This window comes from Piliocolobus tephrosceles, chromosome 4 (genome assembly GCF_002776525.5).
Source record: "Piliocolobus tephrosceles isolate RC106 chromosome 4, ASM277652v3, whole genome shotgun sequence".
Taxonomy (NCBI): Eukaryota; Metazoa; Chordata; class Mammalia; order Primates; family Cercopithecidae; genus Piliocolobus; species Piliocolobus tephrosceles.
The window spans coordinates 118605394-118632601 of record NC_045437.1 but is presented as its reverse complement, the minus strand read 5'-3'; the positions used below and the strand labels follow the sequence as shown (position 1 = coordinate 118632601).

General features: G+C 39.3%; 1 protein-coding gene across 6 annotated transcripts in view; it reads right to left on the bottom strand.

Annotated features, from left to right (window-relative positions):
- The window catches only part of FBXW11 (F-box and WD repeat domain containing 11), a 141151-nt gene that overhangs the window by 33997 nt on the left and 79946 nt on the right, over positions 1-27208 (bottom strand). For 4 of the 6 annotated variants that reach the window (XM_023218935.2, XM_023218934.2, XM_023218936.3 and 1 more), the window contains 4 exons: positions 18397-18459; positions 14652-14877; positions 3802-3988; positions 2868-2958 (listed from right to left, as the gene is read on the bottom strand). In XM_023218935.2, the coding sequence (XP_023074703.1) occupies positions 2868-2958; positions 3802-3988; positions 14652-14877; positions 18397-18447 (555 nt within the window). In that variant the 5' untranslated portion in view covers positions 18448-18459. The remainder of the gene's footprint in view (positions 1-2867; positions 2959-3801; positions 3989-14651; positions 14878-18396; positions 18460-27208) is intronic. The other 2 variants (XM_023218937.2, XM_023218938.2) reach the window with 1 other exon arrangement.

The following is a 27208-nucleotide window of genomic DNA, read 5'->3' as shown; positions in this document are numbered from 1 at the left end:
AATTTTTGGTGGGTCAATGTAGAAGGGCAGATTCAGAGATGAACATTTCCTTTCTGCTCATCAAAGCCAAATCTGGGAATGTACAGATTACAGGAGCCGGCACATAAGCCAAGCTGTCGAGGTGGAGGAAGAAGGAAAAAAAGAAAAAGGTATTGTGAACTGGCAACCCTGCAAAGTATATGGGAAAAAACACAAGAGACTCTAAAGCTATGTACAGGCAACTGGGGAGGGAGGGGGACATAAAACAGCCACTTGACATTCCAAGTGTCATTTATCTTTCTGCAATGTGCTTAAAACCCTACTACTTTCACATAAGTGGACTAAAACAGGGCCCACTAATCAGATCTTAACTCATACCCTTTTTTCCATGAACAGTCAAGGACACTGAGTATTCACACAATTAGAGAAGGAGGCAAAGACCACCTTGAAATTCAGCAGGCATAAAACATGCCTCTTTCTCCCTCACTTCTTGAATTTTCCACTCTGAAAATGACAAACAACAACTCTCAGCCTGGATAGAGCTAGACAGACCTCAGTTAAAATCCCATCCCATCTCTTCTAGTTAACTATGCAGCAAGTCCTAAAACTTCTTTTAGTCTCAGTTTCCCCCTATTATAAGGATAATAACATGCACCTTGTTGTAAGAATAAAAAACAGTAACCTACGTAAATCACCTAATACAGTTTGATATATGCAAGGACTCGAAGTGGGTATTTGGAATTATTATAGTCTGCTTGTGAGGATTTCATACCAGCCATACGAACAGAGTCAAGCCAGAACTCTCTACATATAACTTTCTATATTCTGTTTTATTCTGGACAGAATGAAACACACTCCCAAAACAGGAATAAAAAAAATCTATTTTGAGGTGGTGGCAGTGGTCTATTGTTAAAAACTCGTATTAAGGTAGAAGGGTATATGGTTGATCACAGACTCAATTACCCACTAGCTGTGTGATCCTGACTAAACTGTTTAACCATTTTAACCTTCTAAGGTTTCCTCAAATTTAAATAAGTACTTGGCCTACCTTTCAGGTTTTGTCCAAAATGTTAAAAGACAAAATGCATTATAAAGTAGTTAACAAAGTATCTGGCATAAGTAAATGCTATTAGTGGTACATTACTTTTATGATTATTACTAGTAGTGCATATATCAAAGTATAAACATCATCGCTTATATCAAGAGGTCTAGCCCACAAAAATCTGGAGAAGACTTTTGTGGCCAACCAGTGGGTTTTTCCAAACCACACTTTAAGAACCGCTGGGTAGACCACCATGATGTAGAGGTTGTGTCGCACAGGGTTTTCCCACAGAGCTGTTTCCCCTCACACCTGCCTCCTCTCCTACTTTAAAATATCATTTGAGCCTGAAGAAATGATGATGGCAGGTGGTGTCACATAGTGTCATGTCACAGAATACTGAATTCACATTGTCAATTGTAAGACCAGTCATGAGGATTCAATAAAATAATCTATGTCGCCACATCTTCAACCTGATCAGAGTTCTTCCAAGGTTCCTGTTTGTTCATAATTAACTTTAAACATCATTCTTTTCAAAGAATTTTTTTGATAAAATTATTCAAAGAAGTCTGGAGATAACTTTGTAAATAGTTGCCCCTCATCAAAGGAAAACAAAAACAGAATGTAATGTAGTTTATAAGATGGGTACATAAGAAATGCCTTAGTACAACTACCTAGGGGTAAGCAACAGCCCCATCTCCCCTACGACACACACACATCAACCTAAGATTAAAGTTAACACCATGTCTCAGCCACTAGCCCTGCAGGGGCAACTTAGTACTCTAAGTTTGGAACTGCCAATGGACAATTAATTCTTAAACTTTATGATTTATCTAGTGGAAGTTTTTATTTAACCTCCTTAAAGGGTTGCTTATAGATCGTTTCAGACAGCAGAATATTCAAGACAGTTTGTGTTTTAAATAATGATATTCCAGTCACATTCAGATTTACCATTAATGGAATGATTCCATTATTCACATCTGCCTGGAAGGGGGGAGGGGTCTGAAAAAGCACATGTTTCTCCCTTAATGAATTTTGGCACAATAACTTTTATGTCTATCACCTGGGGGAGAGGATTACTTCACATTTGGGAAACTGAGTATAACTTTATAGGTGATATTGCATTGCCTAGCAAAGGCTAAACTTTTCTGCCAAGGAGGAAACAGTGAAGTAACCAAGACCTGCCAAGAACACATGTGAAAGAGTTAATGAGAAATGCCTGTGCATGTCTTTCCTGGTTCAAGGAAAAAGTCTAAATAGTAAAACTGAACTAATTAGAACACATGAACGATATCAAACATCTCCAGTGTTTCTCATCAAGTTTACAGAGTTTTACTGGTCTGGTGAAGTTACGCTCAAATCCAAAATGGTCCAGGAGCATAATCTGCCCTATAAATCCACCTAACTGTTGCTTAGAATGATATCTGCATCATTTTTATGAAAAACTATGAGTAATGTACAGAGAAAACTTGGAATGTGCCTTCTCTAGTTCTCTAGAGATGGCTCAAAAATATAAAACGATGCTTACTTAAAAAAATGGGGCCAGGGATTTTGGAAAATTTATCAGATTAGAATAAAAAGATGATTTTAGATTAAGGCTTGAATTAACTGGCAGCCTTGCAGAAGCATTTCATGTTTTAGAAAAGTTAGATATTCTTTGCAAAAGACATTATCTTTTCTGAAGAAGAGCTGCAGATTATATACATCGTGACACATTTACTCCAAAAGCTCAACTTTTAAAAAAAGTTATTAGTTCTATGATTTTAGAACAAAAGAACACTCTAAGGCAACATAAAAAGTCAAGAACAAGACACTAAGAGCCCATAAAACAGATAAATCATAAAGTTACCTCTATATCCTGGATAATCTTTGGGTATAATGACCTATAAAATGAATTTGGAGGGCCATCTGTGGGTCTGTTTTTAAACAGGTACTGATCCCTGGCAAATAAAAACAAACAGATGTTACATTTTTGCACATAAAAGGGTGAATTTTATCTAAACGTGATGCTGACAAAGATGTATCTTTCATGTCTTTTAACTTGCATTGAGCTTTAACTGTTCAAAAGCAGGATTTCTGACAAATTTACATGTTAGAGACAAGTTTAGCTCAATTCACAGCTCTCTAACACAATCCTGATCTTCTGTTTTCTGAGTACTAATATATAACAATCTAGCCTTTCATTCCATAGAGTTTAATAAAAAGCGCTAATGTAGCTTTGTGAAAAATCTAACTTAGTACACATCAAACTTCCTCCCATAAGGAAAATACAGCTCTGACCCTCACTCATAAGGAAAATACAGCCCTATATGCACCTCTTTCTGTAGCTCTCTCTGTGCTAACTGGGCCATACAGCATAGAGCTAGCTATAAAGCTGCATCAGAGTTACCAGTTTTCTCTGAAAAATCCTATCACTTACTTTCTCAGCCAGAAGTAGTAACAAACAGCAAAGTGGCACTACCTGACTTCCTCTTATTTTTGTCATATCTATATTTTGGTAATGGTATCATCACCTAAGCAAAATGTGAAGGAAAAAGCATAAACACATAGCTTTGAAAAGCCAAATCCCATTCAAACTATATAATACAGTTAATAAAGGAAATACACATTTCAGAGGGAGAAACTTTAACAGCTTTAACTTTTTCTTTCAACTTTTGATCACTCATTTTACCCCCTTTTTAAAAACAGGCCAGCACATTTGCAAGTAAAATTGCACTTTTGACTAATCAAGCTGACTCTGTCAATGAAATTTTTTCAAGGGAACAAGCAACCCAAGTACTTACCACCCTCTTCTTTCTGAAAGTCCTTTCCATAGGGGATCAGTGCGTACCATTCGTTCAATCAGCTTCTTCCAAAGCATTCCTTCTGAGATCACTCGCTGCCATTCTTTACACACCAGCTCTGCTGCACACAGAGACCTGGCATCCAGGTACGAAAGAATGTTTTCTGCTATGTGATCTAAGCCTTGCTCTACAAAACAGAAAAGGGAATGAAGGAATGGGAAGGGAGATAGAAAGGAACCAGCCATCATTTCATTAAAGATAAGAGGAATAAAGAAATCCTGAACCAAGTATTTTAGTAATATCAAAAGTTCTACAGATACTCAAATCCATGAGTACATAAACATACACACTTCTTTTTGGTTCTGATTTTTTACGATAAACAATTAACAGCAACTCTTCTCTGTGTGTAAAAGCTGACCTTGAACAGTTCTGTATCTGTCAAATATTATGATAAAAGACTTCATTTTCTTTTATATAACTCTCACAGCCCTCCTGTGGGGCAATGATGCCCCAAATTTTACAGATGAAGTACAGAGAGGTAAAGAACTCAAGATTTTACACTCCAAGACTGGAACTCAGATTTCTTGCTTCAAAGTTTGTGTTCATTGCCATCTTATTCACTGTCTCTCATAACAAATCATATCCCCATTAATCCACACCCGGTGTGAATCCCCGGGAGGTCAGAAGACAAAAAAGGTAAAACACCGACTCATCTTGAAAAACTTACGAAAAGTTAAATGGCAATCCAATAATTAAAGTCGATTGTGCTTAAATGTATTTCTGTCAATCTTTTCATCTTCCTTTTGTGAGTATCCATTTTCTGTTCCTAAACGGATGGGGACAATCTTCAAAAGCAATAGCCCCATGTCTGCAAATCCTAGAATCTTAGAGGTTATTGGCTTCAACCTCCCACACGATACAAGGATACTCTCAAAGAAAACCACTCCCAGCCTCTGCCTGACATTCACAATGGGAAGATGATCAACATGGCCACCACTGTTGCCACCTGTAAACTCCCATCCTGTGGCGGTAAGCATGTCTTCTGTAGTTGCAAGAAATAAAGCTTATCCCCAAGCTTATTCTGTGTAGGGATGAGAACACAGAACATATCATCAGAAAATTTCCATTTCAAGTCCCAGGTTCACCACTTACTACTTCTACGACATGAAACAAACACTGAAACATCCCTGTGCCTTGAATTTTTGTGCCTTAACATACAAAATGGTAATCACCAGTAACAACTGTCCTTTCTCACGCTGTCAGAATCAAATTCAACAGTTTTACAAAAACATTTTATAGACAGATAAAGCACTCTACAAGGTTAATATCTGTTCCTTTTCTCAAAATAATTAGAAGTAGTATAATAGCACTAAACTTGGTTGTTGAAAGGCCAGATGTAGGTAAATTATTAAACTTTCAGAGTCTCAGTTTCCTCATCCATATAAGATTATGATAATAATCTCTACTTGATTCTGAAAATATCAAAATGAGACGATGCATGAAAAATGCTTTAAAAACTAAAGTTTCTTCAACTCTAAGAATGACTATTATTATACCATTGGTTATAATTTCCAGGTTCTTCATATACTAAAATTGTCTTACTCTGGACTAGATCAAAGACCCAAGCTATGGTCTAAGAATAAAGACTACACTGGGACCACTGTCCTTTCCTGCATGTCATTTATATTACAGTTAATGTGGTCAAAAGCTGCACTGACTTCCTCTGACAGTCATATCACAGAAGATGCCTAAGATGGCAGTATGTTAGAATAAAATCCTAGGCCTCTCCCCCCAAAACACCTATTAAAACAATGTCCCCTAATGCTCTATTTGTACAGCTAGTTGGAAAGGCAGGGGCAGCTTTGTGCAGTTTATATTTATCCTTACTATAATTCACCTTCAAAACTTTGTCTTTTTCAGACATCTTTGTCTTTTTCATCCATCCATTTCAGTCTCTAGAATTCTGATTTTTGTCACATCCAGAAGAGTGGGTATTCCACACCAGACCTGCATGATGGGCTAAAGTACTAAGGCAAACATGTCAAACCATGTTGGCAAACATGTTAAATGGGTCAGAACCAAGGACAGCACCCATGACACTAGCTATTATTATAGTATTTCCCTCCAAGCTAACACTGATGAACTCATCAATATGCCCAGGGCACCCACACTGAGCCATCCGGTCTGTAGTCATCTGTATGTGCCACTGCCCAGCCCATATCTCTCTATTCTGTCCTCAGAGTATTTGGAAAAACTGGCCTACGATGATACTACCATGTATTTACTTCATTCTTCAGACCTACCTACTAGCCTGGTAACTTTATCCAAAAAGGAAATAAGGTGAGTTTGGTATGGCTGCTTTCATGTTCCCATGCTGGGGTTTGCTACATGAAGTTGTATTGCAATTTTTCACGTACATGTTGACACTAGATGCTTGGTATCCCTTTTAAATATATCTAGTTCACATTCATTATAGAAAATTTATAAAGCGTAGATGAGCAAAATTTTTTAAATCCCTAAACCTCATTTCCCAGAGATGGGAACAACTTTTCACATTCTGTATACATCCTTCTAGGTTTACACAACCATACACAATCTTTTCAGAGGCTAATTAGCCTTTGAAACTCATCTAAGAATTCTGCTAAAGTACAACATCTAATTTCATAGCTAAATCCCCCCAAAACACCTTCTCCAGTTCTTAAAACCAGGAATTCTGTTCATCAGTCATCTCTGGTGCTATCATGTCATGCAAGACTACCACGTGCAACTGTACACGCTGTACAGGGCACAACTGTACCCAATAGTTCTGCATACTGGTTTTCAATTACTTCACAATGTTCTACAATTTGAAAAATCACCACCACAGGTTTTGCCACTATCCAGGCATACAATGTATTTAGGCCTACTTGTTTACACGAGCTATGTGATTCCTAAATATCTTCACATCTTTTCAAATACAACTTTGCTAACCTTTGCTTTAAAGCCATTATTCTTGGGTTGGGGGGTGTAATTAGGTTAATGGGAGTGAAAATATGTTGTTTCTTTCTATTATCACTACACCATCTATTCTAAGCACATTATCCCTTCATTCTTTATAATCTTGCTCCAAATAGTTAATTATTTTGTTTTCAACTCTTTCAATTTACTTCAACATTTTGGTCAAATTTACATTATTTGGGGTTTGGTCCTCTTGGTACCATTCTCGAAGGTTTCACAGGGACTCACTCTACCACCCAAGTTGGAGTACAGTGGCACAATCATGGCTCACTGCCACCTCAAACTCCTGGGTTCAAGCAATCCTCCCACCTCAACCTCCCAAGTAACTAGGACTACAGGCACATGCCCCCACACCCAGCTAATTTTTTTTATTATTTGTAGAGATGAGGTCTCACTATGTTGCCCAGGATGGTCTCAAAATTCCTGGGCTCAAGCAATCCTCCTGCCTTGGCCTTCAAAGAGCTGAGATTACAGGTGTGAGCCACTGCACCTGGCTGCCTTTCTTCCATCTCCTATGTTTACTTAAAATCAGGGAAATCCAAGGATAATCACGTGGGGTTCTACTTGTGTCTCTCCATCACTAGGATTGACAAATTATTCATCAGAATTTCAAACTGCAGAATCTGTCAGCCCTCTAAACATTTTCATTCAGTCTCTAGCCGTGGACTAACAGACTTGGCTCTTTCAATCTTTCTAATGCTGGGGTACTTATCTATCTTCCTTTTCTGGTTTCTACACTTAATATCAGAACACAGCTAATTACAGCATCTTGCTCTATCGCCCAGGCTGGAGTGCAGTAACATGATCATGGCTCACTACAGCCTTGACCTTCCAGAACCAAGTGATCTTCCTGCCTCAGCCTCCCTAGTAGCTGGGACTACAAGTGTGCATTACCATGCCAGGCAAATTTTTTTAGTAGAGACAGGGTCTCACTTTGTTGCCCAGGCTAAGAATATAGCCACTTTTAAAGGTTTATATTACTTCACATCATTAACCCCAAATCCTCCTAAGTGGTTATAAACACATCTCTAATTAATTCCCCTCTAGAACCCTCTGCTCTCTGAGAGGTGAAACAAACAGCAAGACAAGGATGCATTAGGGGCTGCATGGTGGCTCACACCTGTAATCCCAGAACTTTGGGAGGCCGAGATGGGCAGATCACTTGAGTCCAGGAGTTTGAGGTTGGTCTGGCCAACAAGGCAAAACTCCATCTCTACTAAATATACAAAGATTAGCCATAGTGGTACACGCCTGTAATCCCAGCTACTTGGGAGGATGAGGCATGAGAATCACTTGAACCTAGGAGATGGAGGTTGCAGTAAGTGGAGATCACACCACTGCACTCTAGCCTGGGTGACAGTGCAAGACTCTTGTCTTTTAAAAACAATATAAAAAATAAAAAGAATGCATTAGGTACTTGCCTTTTCAAACCTCAAAGGCTGCAACATCCCCATCATCTGTGATGGGAACGCAGCACCCAAACCTTCCACCTATCTGGGGGGTCTATGAGTCTGTGTGGTTGTATCTGACTCGACTCAGGGTTACTGATTTTTAAAACAACAGCAACAAAAAAATATTCCCCCAATCTTCTCCTGACCTACTAAATCAGAACCTCTAGATGGTAAGGCCCAGGAATCTGTATTTTTTTTTTTTTTTTTTTTTTTTTTTTTTTGGAGACGGATTCTCACTCTGTCACCAGGATGGAGTACAGTGGTGCCATCTCAGCTCCACCTCCTGGGTTCAAGCGATTCTCCTGCCTCAGCCTCCCAAGTATCTGGGACTACAGGCGCACACCACCACGCCCAGCTAATTTTTGTATTTTCAGTACAGACGGGGTTTCACCATGTTGGCCAGGATGGTCTCGATCTCCTGACCTCATAATCCACCCAACTCGGCCTCCGGAAGTGCTTGGATTACAGGCGTGAGCCACTGTGCCCAGCCAGAATGTATTTTTTTTTTTTTGAGACGGAGTCTCGCTCTGTCGCCCGGGCTGGAGTGCAGTGGCCGGATCTCAGCTCACTGCAAGCTCCGCCTCCCGGGTTTACGCCATTCTCCTGCCTCAGCCTCCCAAGTAGCTGGGACTACAGGCGCCAGCCACCTCGCCTGGCTAGCTTTTTGTATTTTTTAGTAGAGACGGGGTTTCACCGTGTTAGCCAGGATGGTTCAAACTCCTGACCTCGTGATCCACCCATCTCGGCCTCCCAAAGTGCTGGGATTACAGGCTTGAGCCACCGCGCCCGGCCCAGGATGTATTTTTAAGAAGTGCCACTAGATAACACTGAAATATTGGGAACTATTGGTTTACAGCAATGATATCCCTTTTAGTCCTCTTTGATTCCCCCATCAATTGCTCACAACTAGGCTATCAATGAGTTTTTACAGAAATAAATCCCTTACTAATACTTATTTCTTCCTCTTTCAAATGCCATCAGTCCAATTAAGCAACATCTCAGTGATATCTATGAGATTTGACCTATTTCCTTTGTCTAATACTTTAAATGCACTTCCTCCCTCTATAAGGCAGCATGTTTTAGTCTTGTGGAAAACACACTGCCTGAAAGTCAGATAAACTAGGTTGAATCTCAGTTCTGTCAACTGCTAGTTGGGTGACCTTAAGCAAATCAGTTTTCCTTTTAGGATCTCAGTCTTCCACAATATCAGAATGATATTAAATGTCTGAAATAAATTACATCATATAATCTTTGCAATAACCTGCTGAGATAGGTACTCTAAATACCCTCATTTTACATGGAGGGAATCTCCGTCTTGTTGGGAAAGTTAGTAAGACAGCATATGTAAGGAGCTGGGTAAATGACAAGTTTACTCAAGAAATGTCAGTCTTTGTTCTCCTCTCCCCCAAATCATCTCAACGGGTATCAGTGGACAAGGCGACTACACAATATTCTTCTTGCTACTTTCTGCAGAAAAAATATTATGCATCCCCTCTAGCAAAAAGCTAAGCCCCCCGCCTCTATTTTTTTGGTGTAAGTCTCATGGCCCCTTAAATGTTTTGAGAAGAACAGGAATCAAACAATCTCTATTCAGGTACCTTAGAGTGGCCACCCTCAGGAGCCATGCAGACCATGTAACTTTCTGCTTTCAAGCCTATTCAGGACAAAGAGGTTACTGAATAAGGTGGTCCATTTGCCTGAGCTAAAAAGTGCTTTGAGGTATTTAAGCATTTTCTGAAGTACCTATGTCTGGCTCTCATTATTCTATCATACTGAGACTCCCCCATCTCCCACCACCACCCCCTTTTCCTAAGGCAACAAGAGGACACATTACAGCTTCAGAAAATTGAGGCCATAACACTTTGCACACAGTGCTGAAGACATGCTGCTGTTGCTAATTACAGGAACCAGATGAAAGTCTGGAAAAACTTCAATAATAAGTTAAAACAATTAAAAGGCACAAATTTCAAAGCTCAATATGTAAATAACACTGTATCAAAATGAAACTCAAATGTCAATTCAATGCCCTTGACTACAACCAGTTTTAACACAGCTGCTTAGATCATACAATTACAGAAACTTTTATTATTTTAGAAATGCATTTCAAAGAGCAGCTGCAAAGAAACTTCCTTTCCCACCCACCCCTACTATCCCTTCCCCCTCCCTAGTCACAAATCTAGTTGCAAAATCTGAAGTTCTAAACGTTTTAAAAGAAAACAATGCAACTGCTAACAGCAACAGTCCCTCAACGGATGCCTTCCACTTGGAAAACACCAACATAAGGTTTCAGACAGAAATGAAGTGAAAAGCGGCTCAGGTCACAAAGTCTAACATCTTTTTCCATAAAACACCCAGGAAACAAATCAACAAAGTGACACACACCTATATGATGTCAGGATGAATCAATTCGGAAATCAGTGGGTGAATAATTAAAACGTCCTAGCAATAAATCTCACTACCTCTGGAGAAGCAGGTGTTTCCTGCCTCTCTGGGCGTTTTTCTAAGCTGCCATCCTCAGAATACCCAATAGATGCCAGGCATACTATAACGTATCATCATTAATCCTCACACAATACCCATAAAGTATTACTATTATTCCCACACAGATGAGGAAACTGAGGCTCCAAAACGTGGGACCACCACAGCTGTAGAGTGTAAGGGCTAGGATTCAAACCAAGGGCCTGTGTGACTCCAGCACCCATACTTTCTCCTGTCACGCTGCTTTGGCCATGTACCCAACCTAAAGCTTCATCTATGCTCTGGTTCTTCCATATCTCCTAGGACCTTTCATCTAATCTCTGTCACATTTATGGTCCATAATATGGCTCATCATCCTTTCTTGGGGATAAGACAATTGAATAAACCAGGGCCAGAAAGCCAAGTGTTTCAAAACTCTTAATTGCTTAGACACCTCAACAAACAGATCACCAATGCTTATCATCCTTTTTGAAGTACAATCTGTCTCTACTTTACATGGTATGAATTTTCCCATTAACAACTGTTCTTTACAAACCACAAACTCAGCCTGTAGAAATTGACATTGCAGACTAAACATTTACCATGATTTTTAGAAAGGCATATCATAATTATCACTTTTTCCACTGAGCCAAAAGGAGCCAGAGACCACAAACATTTTCCATTTTCCCTATACTGACAGGTATGATATTCACAGCAAGAATTTAAAAGCTAAAATTATAGATAATTTTTATAGAATTAACGGTTTTCACAACCAAATGAAGTCATAAGTTGACTGTCAATTTCAATAGTGTAAAAACTCAAACTCAAGATGATGTACAGTAAAAATGAAACACCAAACTAGTATAATGATTGATAAGTTGCTCCACACATTATTAAATCTAAGTATGAACATGGACATGGACCTGTTTCTCCTGTGATGCTCTTAAGGCAGAGTCTGTGTTAAGGAACTAATGCCATGCTTAATCTAGGTCTACTAGATACTAACTAACACAATCAACTTGGCCAGCTTGTCCTCAGCTATTAGATTCATATGCATGATATATACTGACATATGTATATATGTTCAGATCAAGTCCTGTTAAAACAAATAGCATTTTAACTAAAGTATTTCCATGTCCCAGCCAATGGTCCATTCATTTCATGTAATATTCAATACCACAAAATTCCACTTTAACAGAGATATGGACAATGCCTTAACATTAGCTGTAATGAAAACTGAATTGTATGCAATTATACTAACCATATTTATATACATAACACATGTTCATCTGTTCTGCTTCTTCTCCAAGGCTGTATACTCCCTAAGAGATGGGGTTGCCTCTGAACTATACTCCGAAAATCAAGAGAACTTCAACAGTGCCACCTTGTGGTTACTCTGCAAATATAAGGTGAGTTCCCTGGCACTCAAAAACGCTTGAGAAGCAAATTATAGGGAAGAAAATAAAACCAAAACGGTGGAAAACAAACAATAAATCGAATTGCTTGAAAAAAATGAGGGTATCCTCTCATCATTTAAATTCACTTATGAGGGATAAATACAATCACCAACCTAAAAAACGACTCTGTCTTTTCTTGGTGTGAGATGCGGCCTTATTCCATAGGTTTCTGAGTTTGAGTTCTGTACATATAGAGAAGCTGCATCATGTGTACATGCCTCATCTTACTTCCACTCACCTGTAATTCTTTCTCATACAATCAAAAGCATGTCTCCCCCTCCACCCTGGATCCCTCCCTCATAATTAGAAGTGAGAATTATTGAATTGAGTTGTAATCCTTACATTCAGTACATGGGGCCAATTTAAGGAATTTTCCTTAGCCTTTGTACTAATTTTTGAACCAAACCCTATAATCATTCACACCACCACCACTATAATCAAGATGTGTGACTCTGGGCATCTCACCCAATTAATTTCTCTTTGGTTTCCTAATCTACACAATAAAAAACAGAACCCAGTGATGGCTAAGATCCCCTTAAGCAATTAAATAGTATGATTCTAGAAACAGAGGATTCATGTTTTGCTTTTCTAGAGATTCTAATGGAAGAAATGAGCAAGTCATGCTACATTTCAGCATAAAAAGAACAGCAGTGTCAAATTTTTCTAAGCTAACTCTCAAATATCCTTAAAACTCCCACTATAGAAGGTAAACTCACAAGTTTCGGAAGAGAGATCAGAAATCAGAAGCTGGTTTGTCAACGTGCAGCCCTAGGTTTCCGTTTGCTGTGGAAGGACTTAGAACATGGAGTCCTGATGTTCTGTAAATCACAGATAGGCTAAGGGAGGAGCTACTCTTTAAGAAGCTATCCTGTAGCTCTGACAAGGGCTAGGGTTGTGGCAATGGTACTGGCTCATCCCTGGCTACTTCTAGGCTTATTTTGACGTGGCAATTTTAACCACACATTACACTGGCCACATCAGAGGAAAACATTCTGGCCAGCATTCTCTACAGGAGTGAAATCTCTGTATCTTACCTAGCCAAATTGAAATTGAAAATTTTTTTAAAAACAATATAGAAACAGAAAAAAATTCATGATTAATCATATTCAAAGGGAAGTTCAGCACAGTGGTGCATGCCTGCAGTACCAGCTACTCAGGAGGCTGAGGCAGGAGGATCACTTGAGCCCAGGAGCTCGAGGCCAGCCTGGCCCACATAGCAAGGTGCCACTTCGTTGAGAAAAATAAAAAGGTGGTACAGAATACAGTAAATTTTTAATTATTTTTTTAAAAAGGGAAATAAATAGATGGAGCACAGTGAAACCATTCTGTAGGATACTCTTAAGGCAGATGTATATCATTATACATTTGACCAAACCCACAAAATGAGTAACAGCAAGAGTAAACCCTAACGTAACCTATGACTTTGGGGTAATAACGATGTGTTAGCGCAGGTTCATGAATTGTAACAAATGTGCTGCTCTGCTGTGCAATGCCCATAGTGGGGCAGGCTGAGGGGACGGGTATGTGAATACGGGAATTCTCTGCATTCTCCCTGCAATTTTGCTCTGAACCTCAACCTGCTCTAAAAATATAAAGTCTACTTTTAAAAATCAAAGTAAATTTAATCAGGTGTGTGTGTGTGTGTGTGTGTGTACACACCTATGTGTGTATGAGACATATGGGAAGACAGTAGTGAGGGAGAGGATGCAGAAACAGGTTTTGAGAAATATAATAAAGACATGTTACCAGTTTTCCCAATATATTTTTGCCATTCCTTAAGTGCCACTTCAGATACAAATGAAATGTCCTAAACTTTGGGACACTTCCCAAACATATAAATTATGTTTGAAGGGAAGAGCACCTTTTTTTCTAAAATTACATACAAAGGCAAAGTGCAGACTCTAAACTACATCAAAATAAAAAGCATATCATTAACTCATTCAACAAACCAAATGAAGCAACAGGGTGAACCAATAATGAACACTTTTTTTTTTTTTTTTTTGAGACAGAGCCTCACTCTTGTCACCTAGGCTGGAGTGCAGTGGCGCGATCTTGGCTCACTGCAACCTCCACCTCCCGGGTTCAAGCTATCCTCCTGCCTCGCCCTCCTGAGTAGCTGGGATTACAGGCATCCACCCACCCCTGGCTAATTTTTGTACTTTTAGTAGAGATGGGGCTTCACCATGTTGGCCAGGCTGGTCTCGAACTTCTGACCTCAGGTGATCCACCCGCCTTGGCCTCCCAAAGTGCTGGGATTACAGGCATGAGCCACCATGCCCGGCCAATAATGAACACTGTTAAAGATACTGCCTATATTTCCTAGATAGATACTAAGTTATACTTCCTCAGGTTCCATATATTAAAGTATGTGTCCCAAAGAAATGCTGCCTCACACAGTACTCATTCAATCATTTCATAAATATCCACCTAGATCCTTAGGCCGGGCATTCTTCGATTGCTCAGCTTTTGAAAAGACAAGTACAGTTACCTGGTAAAGCGGTAATAAAGTCCCGCTGCAACATGGGCTTCAGGTAAGAGTTAATATGTCCATGCTGATAATGACACATTCGTGAAATAAGATGTTCCACAAATTCCACTTGATCTGATTCAGACCACTGGTCAAAATATTTAATACACAAGTCTTTTTCTTTTTGATAGTTTCCTTCTGATGGCCTCTTTCTGGAGACGATCACAGATGATGTTCCATTACTTATCTATTTTAGAAAAAAAAAAAAAAAATTAGTTTAACAAGGAAAGAAATCTAATTAATGTTTCATAGAAATATTTTTCACCCTGTGTATTTAATCTTAAAATGACACTTTTACCCTAAAGCCAAACTCATTCCATCATTAATTCATTCAGGAATTTAAAATGTATTCAGGGTCTGTGTCCTCAAATTAGTCACTACAGGAAATGCCGAAGTGATAGTTATTTCTAAAAGGCACCTTAAATCATCATTTTCGAATGCTTATTACAAAATGATGCTCCAAAGATATATACTGGGTATCTCTCTATACACAGGATATATAGGAATTATAGTCTCTAAAGATAACTGATGCTGGAGATAACCATCATAGAGAAACTGCTCAACTTGGCAAAGTGGCAACTGATTGATTATTAACAGTTTGTTTTACTTCCTCAAAGTTGAAAGTTAATGCTACATACATCTATGCTAATGGTTCTCAAACTTGAGCTAGCATCAGAATAACAGGAGGGGTTGTTAAACACACAGACCGCTGGGTCCCACCCTAGAGGTCTGGAGTGGAGCCCAAGAATTTGTATTTCTAACAAGTTTCCCAGCAATGCTGATGCCACTGGTCCAGAGACTACACTTTAGGGACCACATGTTGAGAACCACAGGTCTATATAACAAAGACAAGCTATGCTGTGTTGAAACCTGAAAGCAATTCAATCCAAAAAGCTTCATTTTACCCAACAGTTTCAATCTCCTCCATACTGTTTTGCCAGGGCTACTAATCTGGCAAAACATTTTAGACTTTCCCATCTTTCTTTAGATTACCTTCCCAGAAAGTGACCCAAGGTAAATAAACCATGTGTACCTGAAAAATTCTACATCTTACATAGGTGGTTTATGGACAACTCATAGACTCTTATACTAACAATGCATTTCTCATCCAATCTTCCTACAAGTCCTTACATAGAATCAGTATATGTTTTAAAACTGAAACTATATACACTGCATCTGGACAGTAACATTAAAAATAATCTCAATCACTAGACTCAAACCACAACTACTATGAGGCGCAGTAACCTCCCTGTCTAAACAAAATAACCTCAATACTTTTGTCAAACATTTGTCAAACCATCTGTCGATCACTCCTCTGATAGCCTCCTCATACATAATACCAGAAAAAAATAACACAAAAGATAATTCTAAGAACTGAAGAGTTGAATTACAAACACCTAATAATTCCACTAGGAATTTATCTCAGGAGTCTTACATGGAATGAACCAAGAGCTTTTCCTATCAGTATGTCCCCTAACTTAAAGTAGACTAAACCCATCCCAGAGAAGACATTCTTTGTAAATATCCAAAGGAGTCTTCAGTCTTCCTTGACAAAAAAAATCTTATGAATTTCATGTCTGAAGTTCTCATGTTCATATTTAGAGGTATAAGATGGGAAGGCATCTATCTATCTTCCACTCAGTTTATCTTACGGCCCCATTGTCTAGGAAATGTTTCTTCCATTGTATCTTGGGTGAGGAAAAGCTCACTGACACCAGATACCACTAGGGGGAAGCATTGAACAAGGATTTTGAAATTGCTTATACTAAGACATTTGTGTCTTAACAGATCCAAAAAATAAGAGTTCAAAACAGAGATGAAAAGTCTTTGCTGTGACGAATATTGGCAAGAATAAGGGGCATCTAAGTTGCTTTAAGCGTAAGGATGTCCACCACAATATAATAAAGAAAAGTTAGAAATAACTGCCCAATTACAAGCAACTGTTTAAAACAAATTCTAACACATCACCATTAAGAGCTATAATGTAAGCCACTAAAATTAGTATATAAAGTAAGATTTTGGCCAGGCATGGTGGCTCACGCCTGTAATCCCAGCACTTTGGGAGGCCAAGTTAGCTGGATCACTTTAAGGCCAGGAGTTCAAGACGAGCCTGGCCAACATGGTGAAACCCTGTCTCTACTACAAATACAAAAAGAATTAGCCATAGTGGCAGATGCCTGTAACCCCAGCTACACAGGAGGCTGAGGCAGGAGAAATGCTTGAACCTGGGAGGCGGAGGGTGTAGTGAGCTGAGATCGTGCCACTGCACTCTAGCCTGAGGTGTAGAGCAAGACTCCATCAGAAAAGAAAAAAAAAAAAAAGTAATATTTTTGTAACAACAGAACATGCTTATGAAATAATATTAAGAAACAAAAGGAAAGATCCAGGATTTTACAAAACATTATGATCACAGTAATTCATGACAAGGAGAACAAACCATGACAGAGTAAAGGGTATACATCAAAATCTCAAAAGTGCCTTATCTTAAGAAAGAAAACTGCGTGTGTTTTCCTTCCCCCTTTATTTCTATATTTTATTCCAAATAACTTGCCAAAATAATGATTCATAACAGGTTAAATATAATGATAACAACTTGCACTTGTGTACTGCTTTATAATTTACAAAGTACTTTCACAGCCATTAATTCATTTGATAAGCAAAAGTGTTATTTTATTTACAGACAAGTTCCTAATCATCTAGCCTCCCTAGAGTGTTTGTATAATTATTAACTAGTTGACTGGAAGATAGATGAAAGAAACACTAAAACTAAAGTGTGAAAAACCACTGCCAATTGAAAAATCATAGTAAATGAAGAGCATCCACTGCAAAATAATAAACATGAAGGAGGGTACAAAACTCAGTCTGTACACAATGTAAGAAGAAAATAATGGCATGTGCACTATTCTATAGCACATTTTCAATATGCTATTTCCAACCACGTGCTCAGCCCAGCAAGCTCTTCCTAGCATTGTTTTCCTTTGCTTCATTTCCTCTTAAATGTGTTGGGTGCACTTTGTTCCTGCTAACTAATCTATCTTCTTAGTTTCAAATCAAATGAACCCAGAGAATTTATTTTTACATTAGTATCTTCAGATTTAGATTTGTTTTACTTTTAAATCCTGTCTTCATGAAGGGGAAAGCCATGTGTACCAGCATGGTTGATAAAACACCAAATCATGAAACTCTGCTTGCTCCCCAAACCCCCAACCACACACACACATACACACACACACACACACAACCTGGGGAATTGGGAAGAAAACTGGCAAACCTTAAAATAGAGCCAAGGGAGAAGGAGATGAGCTTAAAAGGAAAAGGCAAACCAATGGAAATGGGAGAGAAGACTAAAGGTTGAGAGCAAAAGGAGAAAAGGCCATCCATGTATACACTGGCGTGTGGCATGGTGCAATTCTGGTGACAAACGATGCCATCACTGTCCATCTTTGGCTTAGGCAGAGGCCACAGACAGAACATTTTAGGCTACAGCCACTTCAGATCTTTGTGGAAACTCTAAAATTATTTAGCATATTTGTAATGACAATTCCCTATGGAAGGAAGATAAATTAGGGTGGATTCTGAAACTAGCAAAACTGCGCAAAAGAAAACAAAAATGCTTGGCTCTTGATTCCACTGAGGACATTAACTGAGGGAGCATCCTATCTATAGTAAGTCAGTTGCTGTCTAATCTGTGCGCCGTCATTCCTACCTGCCAAAGAGTATTTTTCTTTGGGGACTCATCTTCATTTTGATCTTCCATAACTGAAGTGTTCTAAGGGGGGAAAAACAGGTTATTTGAATTATACCAAGTTTTGCAAATCCTAAATAACTACAAGAAATAATTTTGCAAACCCAAACTAGAGTGTACCAATACAAACCCAAGAACTATTTGGCTTTGTGGCTAACACACGCCATTTTGGGTCAAGGGAGATGTGCTCATCTTCCATAAATCAATAAAGTTAGTGGTTAGACAAAAGCAAGCATAAAGTCATTATTTACAAAGGTTGGGTGTGCTTAGAAAAAAGGCTAAATTGTGGGAGTGAGGCTGAAGCTCAACCTCAGTCATCACTGTTTTTGCACTTGTGGCAAGAAATTCCAAAGACCCATGAAATTTCTGATGATTGCACAAAACATTTACTAGAAGGTCTGCTATTCAGTAATGCACCCCAGGGAACCTGCAATTAGAAGTAGCAAAGCCTTGGAAGCCCCCCTGCCTTGTCTTTCCTCCCTTGAAAGCCTTGTTTTTCTGGAAAGGCTTTGCAATCTCCCCTAGCAAGCATGGTGGGTGCCCCAACCTTCTCCCTGAAGAGGAGGATGCTGTCAGCCAGTAACAATCTAGCTTGCCTTGGGAATGCATTAGCTTTTGATTTTTGTGTTTACTGCACAAAGAGGTACTGTGTAATCACTATTCTTTCTGGTGACCCAGTCGCTCAATAGATGCCCATTAACTAGCGATTATACATGATTGGATTTTCCCTTTTGAAGCTCCCACCTAATGGCTAAATGGAAACTTAATGAGAAGGGGAAGTGGGCTAGTTGTGCTCTGAAAAGACAACTCATTTATGGATAGCAATCTCTCTAAGATTCCTTCCAAAACCTAAAATTGTAATATTGGGGTATTAAATTTAAACAACATTTGTCTCATAGTATTATTCAAAAGGTTATTATAGATCTATTTAAGTTATCAGTGTTTACGAGATCCTGTTTGCTGTCTTCAGGGAACAAGCCTCTCTCAAATTTTCCCTATTTTTCCTTTATGTTCTTCAAGTCCTAAAATGTTTGCATTATTTATACAGTATTTCCAAACAATCCATTTGAAAATACCAATGTAGGTAATGACATAAGAATCACCACTGAACACTAGCCGCTCTACAGGTCACAAAACTGGCTCTGAGCAGGGATGCAGTATGACAGAGTAGGAAAGTCAAAGGCTTTGAAGTCAAAGAGAAGTTGGATTCCTGATTTGGTCACTCACTCAATGTGTGTGTGTGAGCTTGAGCAAGATCTTTTACCCTGGGAACAAATACAAACACACAAGAGTTGTTGTGGGGATGGAGACTACCCTACACAATGCTTAGTGCATAATGGGTATTCCAAAAAACATTACTTCACTCTCCGATTTGAAGATGCTACTTTTCCCCTGTGTTATCTTCTTATGCTTTTCTAATTTCAGAGGTTTTGACAGGATGGCTCCAGATGGCTGCCTATGGGGAAAACCTGGCTTTCTCAGTAAAATCTTATAAACCCCATAGCACCAAGGTCCACAATGAGGAAGAGGGACAGGAGGGTGGGGCTCTATCTAAAAAATTGACCATGAGGTAGAGAAGAACTCAGTGTGTCCAAGAGTCCAAAACAGGCCTGGAGTGGTGAAAGCAATAAGTAATCCTGAAGGGGATGAAGAACAAGGAAACAAAGGTACTATTTATGAAGGTCACTCCATGTAATCTTTTTACTGCTATCTTGAAAGGACCTAAGGGTTACTAAAGCGAGTAGGTTTCCTCAGGGGAATAAAGAAAGGGGGAGCAATGACTCAGTACAGCATCCCCTGAGTTTGGTAGTTACAAAGCCAACTTGCAAAGCCACAATGTCTGGGTTCTAAGAGTGGTAAGGACAATGAATGGCTGGAAACATGAAAGGTGGAGCATGGCAAGGAATGAGGAATTAAGTAGAAGAGAGATGGGAAGTCAGTCCCCACCCCATGTCTCCAGGTACTGCCAAGCCTCCTAACTACTCAAGAGGCTAAGGTGAGAGGATCTCAGAAGTTTGAGGCTTCAATAAGCTAAGATCATGCCAATGCATCCCAGCCCAGGCAACAGAGCAAACTTCATCTCTATAAAAAAGCAATAATAATAATAAACAAAATTAAAAATAACTGAAAATACATATGGTGTGTTTTTTTAATATGATAAACAGGTTAGCAAAAGTAACTTTCCTTTTAATCTGTGCCTTTTCACAAACATGGCAACCCCAATGCAAAAAATCTTCACCCTGTCAAACGAACGCATTCTAGGTAGCCCAGATGTAAATTACATATCTGAAACTGAATTCTATATAAAACCAACAAAACCTGAGAAAGTGTACCCCACTGCATCATCATTCCAAAACAAACAAACAAAAAATCGCACAATATTGTGACTTGAAAACTTGTCAAGATGTTTTCATCAACTGGGTAATTTAGTACAGCAATACTGCATCTGCTATGGAATCTCAGCTACCACCTAGAATTCATTCTTTCTTATAGCATTTCAATAATTCTAGAATCTCTTCTGCACATTCCCCCTTCTCCCTTGCATACCAATCAATGGAAGTGGTAGGCTGGTTCCAATGGCCTAGCCTTCATTTTCATTTACTTTATGTATAGGTACAACAGGCTCTTAGCATTGATATATGTTTGCCAGTAGGGGCCACAAACACACACAGAATATATTTCAACTGGAAAATTCCGTACTTTGAGAATTATATGAGGAATCAATTTCCTGCTTTAAAAATGCTGCAAATTCTGCATTAAGTAACTAACAGTTAAGAGTCATACAGCTAGTAAATGAGAGACACAGGATTCAGACCTAAGCCTGTTCTACTCAGAAATCAATGTACTTTCCCATACAGAAAAAAATGTGTCTTAGGTGTTTTCCAACTGCTGGTTTTGGCCCATGAAATCAATTTAATAGACTGCAACCAGAATGTTTTAATAAAACAAAGCTGAATTGAGGAGACCCCCTATACACAAAGGTAAGCATAACAAATTCGTACAAAAAAGGCTAAAAGAAATGAGCAAAAACATAGCAAAAAAATTCAAATTAAAAGGACAGCAAGGGTTTTTATTGCAAGGAGAGCAATATTTGCGTTTTAAATCTCTGAAAAGCAAAATTCAAAAAGAAGAGTGCGTCTTAAGAGTCAGGGTTCCATTTTGTTACCCAGGCTGAAGCACAGAGGCATGAGCATAGCTCACTACAATCTCGAACTCCCAGGCTCAAGCAATCCTCACAACTCAGCCTCCTGAGTAGCTAGGACTACAGGCTCACACCACAACACCCAACTAATTTTTAAAAATTTTTTAGAGACACGGTCTTGCTATGTTGCCCAAGCTGAACTCAAACTCCCAGGTTCAAGTGATCCTCCTGTCTCAGCTTCCCAAGTCACCGGGATTACAGGTAAGTCACCACACCAAGCAACAGTACATAAAGGAGAAAAGTTGGAAATTTTATTTTTTAAATACCTTTCCAGCTTTGACAGATGAAGGAGACCAAAAAGAAAGAAACAAACAAACAAGGGAGGGAGGGAGGGAGGGAAGGATGGGCTTGATTTACTAGATATATCTCAAACTTTCTATCCAGTAAGAGATTACATATTATTCTCAATTTTCCATGGACCTTTTTGTAAAAACTGATATAGGTAACAGAAAAAAATCTCAAATATAGTTAGAAATCAGGAAGAGACTATTACATATTTAAGATTACACCAAGTAGAAAAATCTAAACATATTCTGCCAGTTACTACTCGCTGTAAATTCCAAAGATAAATACATAGAACAATGACTGGCAAAGGCAAACCAAGTATCTTTTCATTGTTCTTATTACCTACACCTGGGCCCCTAAAACCTAAATCTTGCCAACACATTGCCGGGAATTAAAATCACTAGAAAGCCATAAGCATTCATTTTGAAAAAATTTGTCTAAAATAGCAGTTCCTATCTCTCAAACAAACATGGCAATTCAGAAGGAACAAGGCCATATGTGCATATACATTAACGCAACCACCACCAAACAGTTTGACTGGAAATCTCCTCCCTCTGGACAAATGCTAAAATATAGGAATATACCAGTTATTTTCTTTCTGCCAACTGATAAAAATGTAAACCACTAATAAATTCTAAATCAGCTATGTATGAATTTGTTATTAAATGGGAGTTTAGCTGAAATTTCTGTTACATTATTATAGCACAGTAAGGTCTCTTCTAATTAATCTATCCACTCAAATTTCTAACAAGTATTTCATTGTTGACATTACATGACAAGAAATGATACTAAAAAAATCTGAAAGAATGAATGTAGAAGAATGTAGAGAATGTTTTTCTTCCTTTTTGTCATCACCAATCGTGTGTGTGCGTGTGCGTGCATGTGTGTGTGCACGTGCGTGTGTGTGTGTGTGAGAGACAGAGTCTCACTCTGTTGCCCAGGCTGGAATGCAGCAGCACAATTCCGGCTCACTGCAACCTCTGCCTCCATGGTTCAAGCAATACTCATGCCTCAGCCTCCCAAGTAGCTGGGACTACAGGCATGCACCACCATGCCCGGCTAATTTTGTATTTTTAGTAGAAATGGAGTTTTGTCATGTTAGCCAGGCTGGTCCCGAACTCCTGGCCTCAAATGATCTGCCCGCCTCAGCCTCCCGAAAGTGCTGGGATTACAGGCTGAGTCACCACACCCAGACTGGCTAACAAAGCTTTTAACCAATTTTTAGTTAGACTTTTTCTTACTGATTTCTAGAAATTCTATGTATATTCTAGAATGAACTCTTTCTCAAATATATTATTACAAAGGTCTTCTCCCAATCTGTGGCTTAACTTTTCATTCTCTTAATGGTGTCTTTTGATAAAGAGAAGTAATAAATTTTAATGAAGTTTAATTTGTCAATTGTTTCCTTTATTATTTATGCTTTGTCATCTTACTCAAGAAATCTTTTTTCTCCTAAAGTCATAAAGATATTCTTCCACACCTAGAGGTTTTATTTTACTTTGTACATTTTCATTTAAAATTCATCTTTACTGATTTTTAAGTAAAGCAGAAATTAAGATTCTTATTTTTAAATTTTAAGTCCATGTTTTTCCAATTGGAGATTACAATCCATTATAGTTTAAAATATCAACTTAAGGGATAACCAGCATTTTTTTAAAAACTGAAATAGAATAGAGCACATATAATATCCTCTACTTCATTAATTCTAAGACATGTTTTTTTTCACATTTTAACATCTCTGAAATAGAGATGTTTCTTATAATCAATCTTACAATTAAAAATGGCAGCAATTTTCCTGAATATATAGACATAACACATACACACGTGACAGCAGGAGGAGGCAGACAAAATCCTAGGCAGGCGGGGCGGGTCCGTGGTGAAACCCCACCTTTTTTTTTTTTTTTTTTTTTTTTTTTTTGAGACAGAGCCTTGCTCCGTCGCCCAGGCTGGAGTGTTGTGGCGTGATCTTGGCTCACTGCAACCTCTGCCTCCCGGGTTCAAGCAATTCCCTACCTCAGCCTCCCAAGTAGCTGGGATTACAGACGCCCACCACACCATGCCCAACTAATTTTTGTATTTTTAGTAGAGATGTAGTTTCACCATGTTGGCCAGGCTGGTCTTGAACTCCTGACCTCGTGATCCGCCCTCCTCTGCCTCCCAAAATGCTGGGATTACAGGAATGAGCCACCACACCCGGCCAAAATCCCACCTTCAAGCTAAAAACAGCCTGAAGCCTGAAGACAAGGCTGCTGGTTATGGATGAAGCCCACGACCCGGAATGAGAATTTCTATTCCTGTTTGCCAGCTCTTCCCCAATTGGTTGTTTCTGGATAATGCTTTTTAATCAAACGTTGCCTTTTCCAGTGCTACCTACTGCCCACACCTCTCCCATTCTGTGACTATTAAAAACCCTGAACTCAGCCACACTGGGGGACTACCCGACTTCGGGTAATGGACTGCCCATTTTGAGTGCCCTCTCTGCTGAGAAACTGCTTCGTCGCTCAATAAATCTTTCCACCCTGCTCACCCTCCGGTTGTGAGCATAACCTCATTCTTCTTGGATGCGGGACAAGAACTCAGAATCTACCGAACATGGGTAGGAAAAACGCTGTAATACTGTAGCCCTCTGCCCTCTGCCGGTGCCAGGCAGCAGCCCCACATGACAGGAAGCAGCCATGGGGCCAGGCCAGCCCAGGAGCCACACGCCAGAGCAGGACAACAGGATTAAATGAGCTGTAACACAAATGGGCTGAAACACGTCCCACCCCCCACCCCCACTGGTTGGTAGTGCTGCAGGAAGGAGAGAAGAGCTACAACCCTTCTGGGGCCCCAGACCTCGCCACTACCTGGGCCAGAGTTGTGACATGCTGTAACACCTCCTTTGGGGTCACGCAATTGCTGGTGTCTCCAAAATTTTCAGTGCCACCACATTCCCCCTTGTCTAGAGGCCGGTGCCCAAGGCAGAAGCAGGTTGCAGCACACCTGGCCCCGGCACAGGCTGAGTGCGGGATCAGGGCCAGGGCGCCAAGAGCAGCCCACCAGGCCAAGTGGGCAGGGTACCTCCAACAGCAAGCCCGGGGCAGAGCGAGGCCCGGGCAGGGGCACTGCCAGCTGCAAAGGTCTCCAGCTGGCGAAGCAGCACTGAAAAAATCCTGCATCACATGTATATATGCATATACATAAAAATTACCACACACACATTAGGTATAAATATAAATTTCATTTCTTACTTTGAAAACCCCTGAAAAACCCTGGTAATAAATCCCATGCTGCACAAGCTACTACCTTTTCAGTTTGCTTTCAATTCTAATTTCATCAAAAGATACTTTCACATCTCTCTAATATCTGCCATTACCTGTTTTTAACAAAAAGAGCGGGCTTACTGTTCAATTTTCTGTAAAAAACAAACAAAAAAAAAATCTGGCTAAAATGTCATGTGGGTTTTTGGTTTGTCATTTTGTTTTTTTGAGACAAAGTCTTGTCACTTAGGCTATAGTGCAGTGGCACGATCACGGTTCACTATAGCCTCAGTCTCCTGAGCTCAAGCAATCTTCCAGCCTTAGCCTCCCAAGTAGCTAGGACCACAGGTGCATGCCACCGTGCCTGGCTAATTGTTCTGTTTTTCTTTTATGGAGACAAGATCTCAGTATGTTGCCCATGTTGGGGTTTTTTAATGGTATTTACTTTTACACTAATCTATGCCAGTAAGCACCACTGATTTTCCAGTCAAGTAGTGATTACAGTTCCCTCTTCTGATTTACTTTTTAAAAGCAGATTTTTAAAACATGGTCAGAAAGGAAAATAACAAATGGTATGCAGACATGTCAAAATCTGTGAGGCTTGTACTCAACCGCCTAAAGTCAGGGAAACACTATTTTAGAAGAACAATGATGGGGAAAAGGTTTAAACTATTTCAAGTGGGAAAAAAGCAAGTGAAAATATATCTGTACAATCTCATCTTTACAAATAAAATTTATTTTACTATTTATTTACAAAAGCAACCATGTGCTTACAATATTATCTCTAATTTTTATTTGATTTTTGCTTACTTATCCTACCTAAATTTTTCTTAAAGTAGACATATATCTTTTTAACAGCAAGGAAAAGTGATTTTTGAAGTTAAACTTTGAAAAGTAAGTAAAAGATTCACACCAAGACTCCAGATATATATGCTGTGGTCTGGGGAAACAGAAACTCTTACTGAAAGGCCCAGCAGTGCTGCATTCCACTTGACTGTCCTCATCCATAAAACTAAGGTGAAAACAGGGCCTCTCTGGCAGAGTGAGTGAGAAAATTTTAAGAGATAATCCTGGCACGCAAGCAGGGCTCTGACACAGTTTGGATCTGTGTCCCCACCCCAACCTCTTGTCAAACTGTAATCCCCAATGTTGAAGGTGAGGCCTGGTGGGAGATGATTGAATCATGGGAGCGGTTTCTCCTGGTTTAACACCATCCCCCTTGGTGCTGTCACGGCACATGAGTGAGTGAGTTCTCACGAGATCTGACTGCTTAAAAGTAGCACCTCACCACTCTCTCTCTTCCTCCTGCTCCGGCCACATGAAGTGCCCACTTCCCCTTTGCCTTCTGCCATAACTGAAACCAAGCAGACACTGCCATGCTTCCTCTATAGCCTGCAGAACCATGAGCCAATTAAACGTCTAAACGTCTTTTCCTTAGAAATTACCCAGTCTCAGGTATTTCTTTATAGCAGTGTGAGAACAGACTAACAGAGGCTCCTTTAGTCAAATTTAACCTCCACAGGGCAGAGATATTTGGTTGTTTTATTCAGTCTGTATCCTTAGCACTTAGAATAATTTCCGGTATTCTACCTAAGTACAGAAGTATAATAAACATTTACTGATGATAAGCATTAGCTACAGTTAGCATAATCTTCCTACTACTTAACATAGTGAAAAAGCGGTAATTTGGTTTCTACTTACTCCTTTCCCACATTTTCCAAAACTGTCTACAATGAGCAAGAATTCAAAATAGAAGCGAATAAAAACATGTAGCGCCATTCTGGTCCTCACAACAAGTGGTAAGAAACAAAGTCTACTTTCAGAGGGGCAGTCATCCTTACCTCCCCCAAAGTATTCAGCTAACTATATAAAAGAAGAAAATTGATTTATTATCTGAGTGCTTAAAAAGATCTAAAAGGATAGATACGAGTCTGCTAGAGTCTCCCAGAGAAAGCAGACAAGGGCAGAGTGTGCTCGTACAAGCTCCTAGTGCTTCACACTTTGAAGATGGCTTTAAAACCAAAGCTTTTTTACATTCACTAAAGAA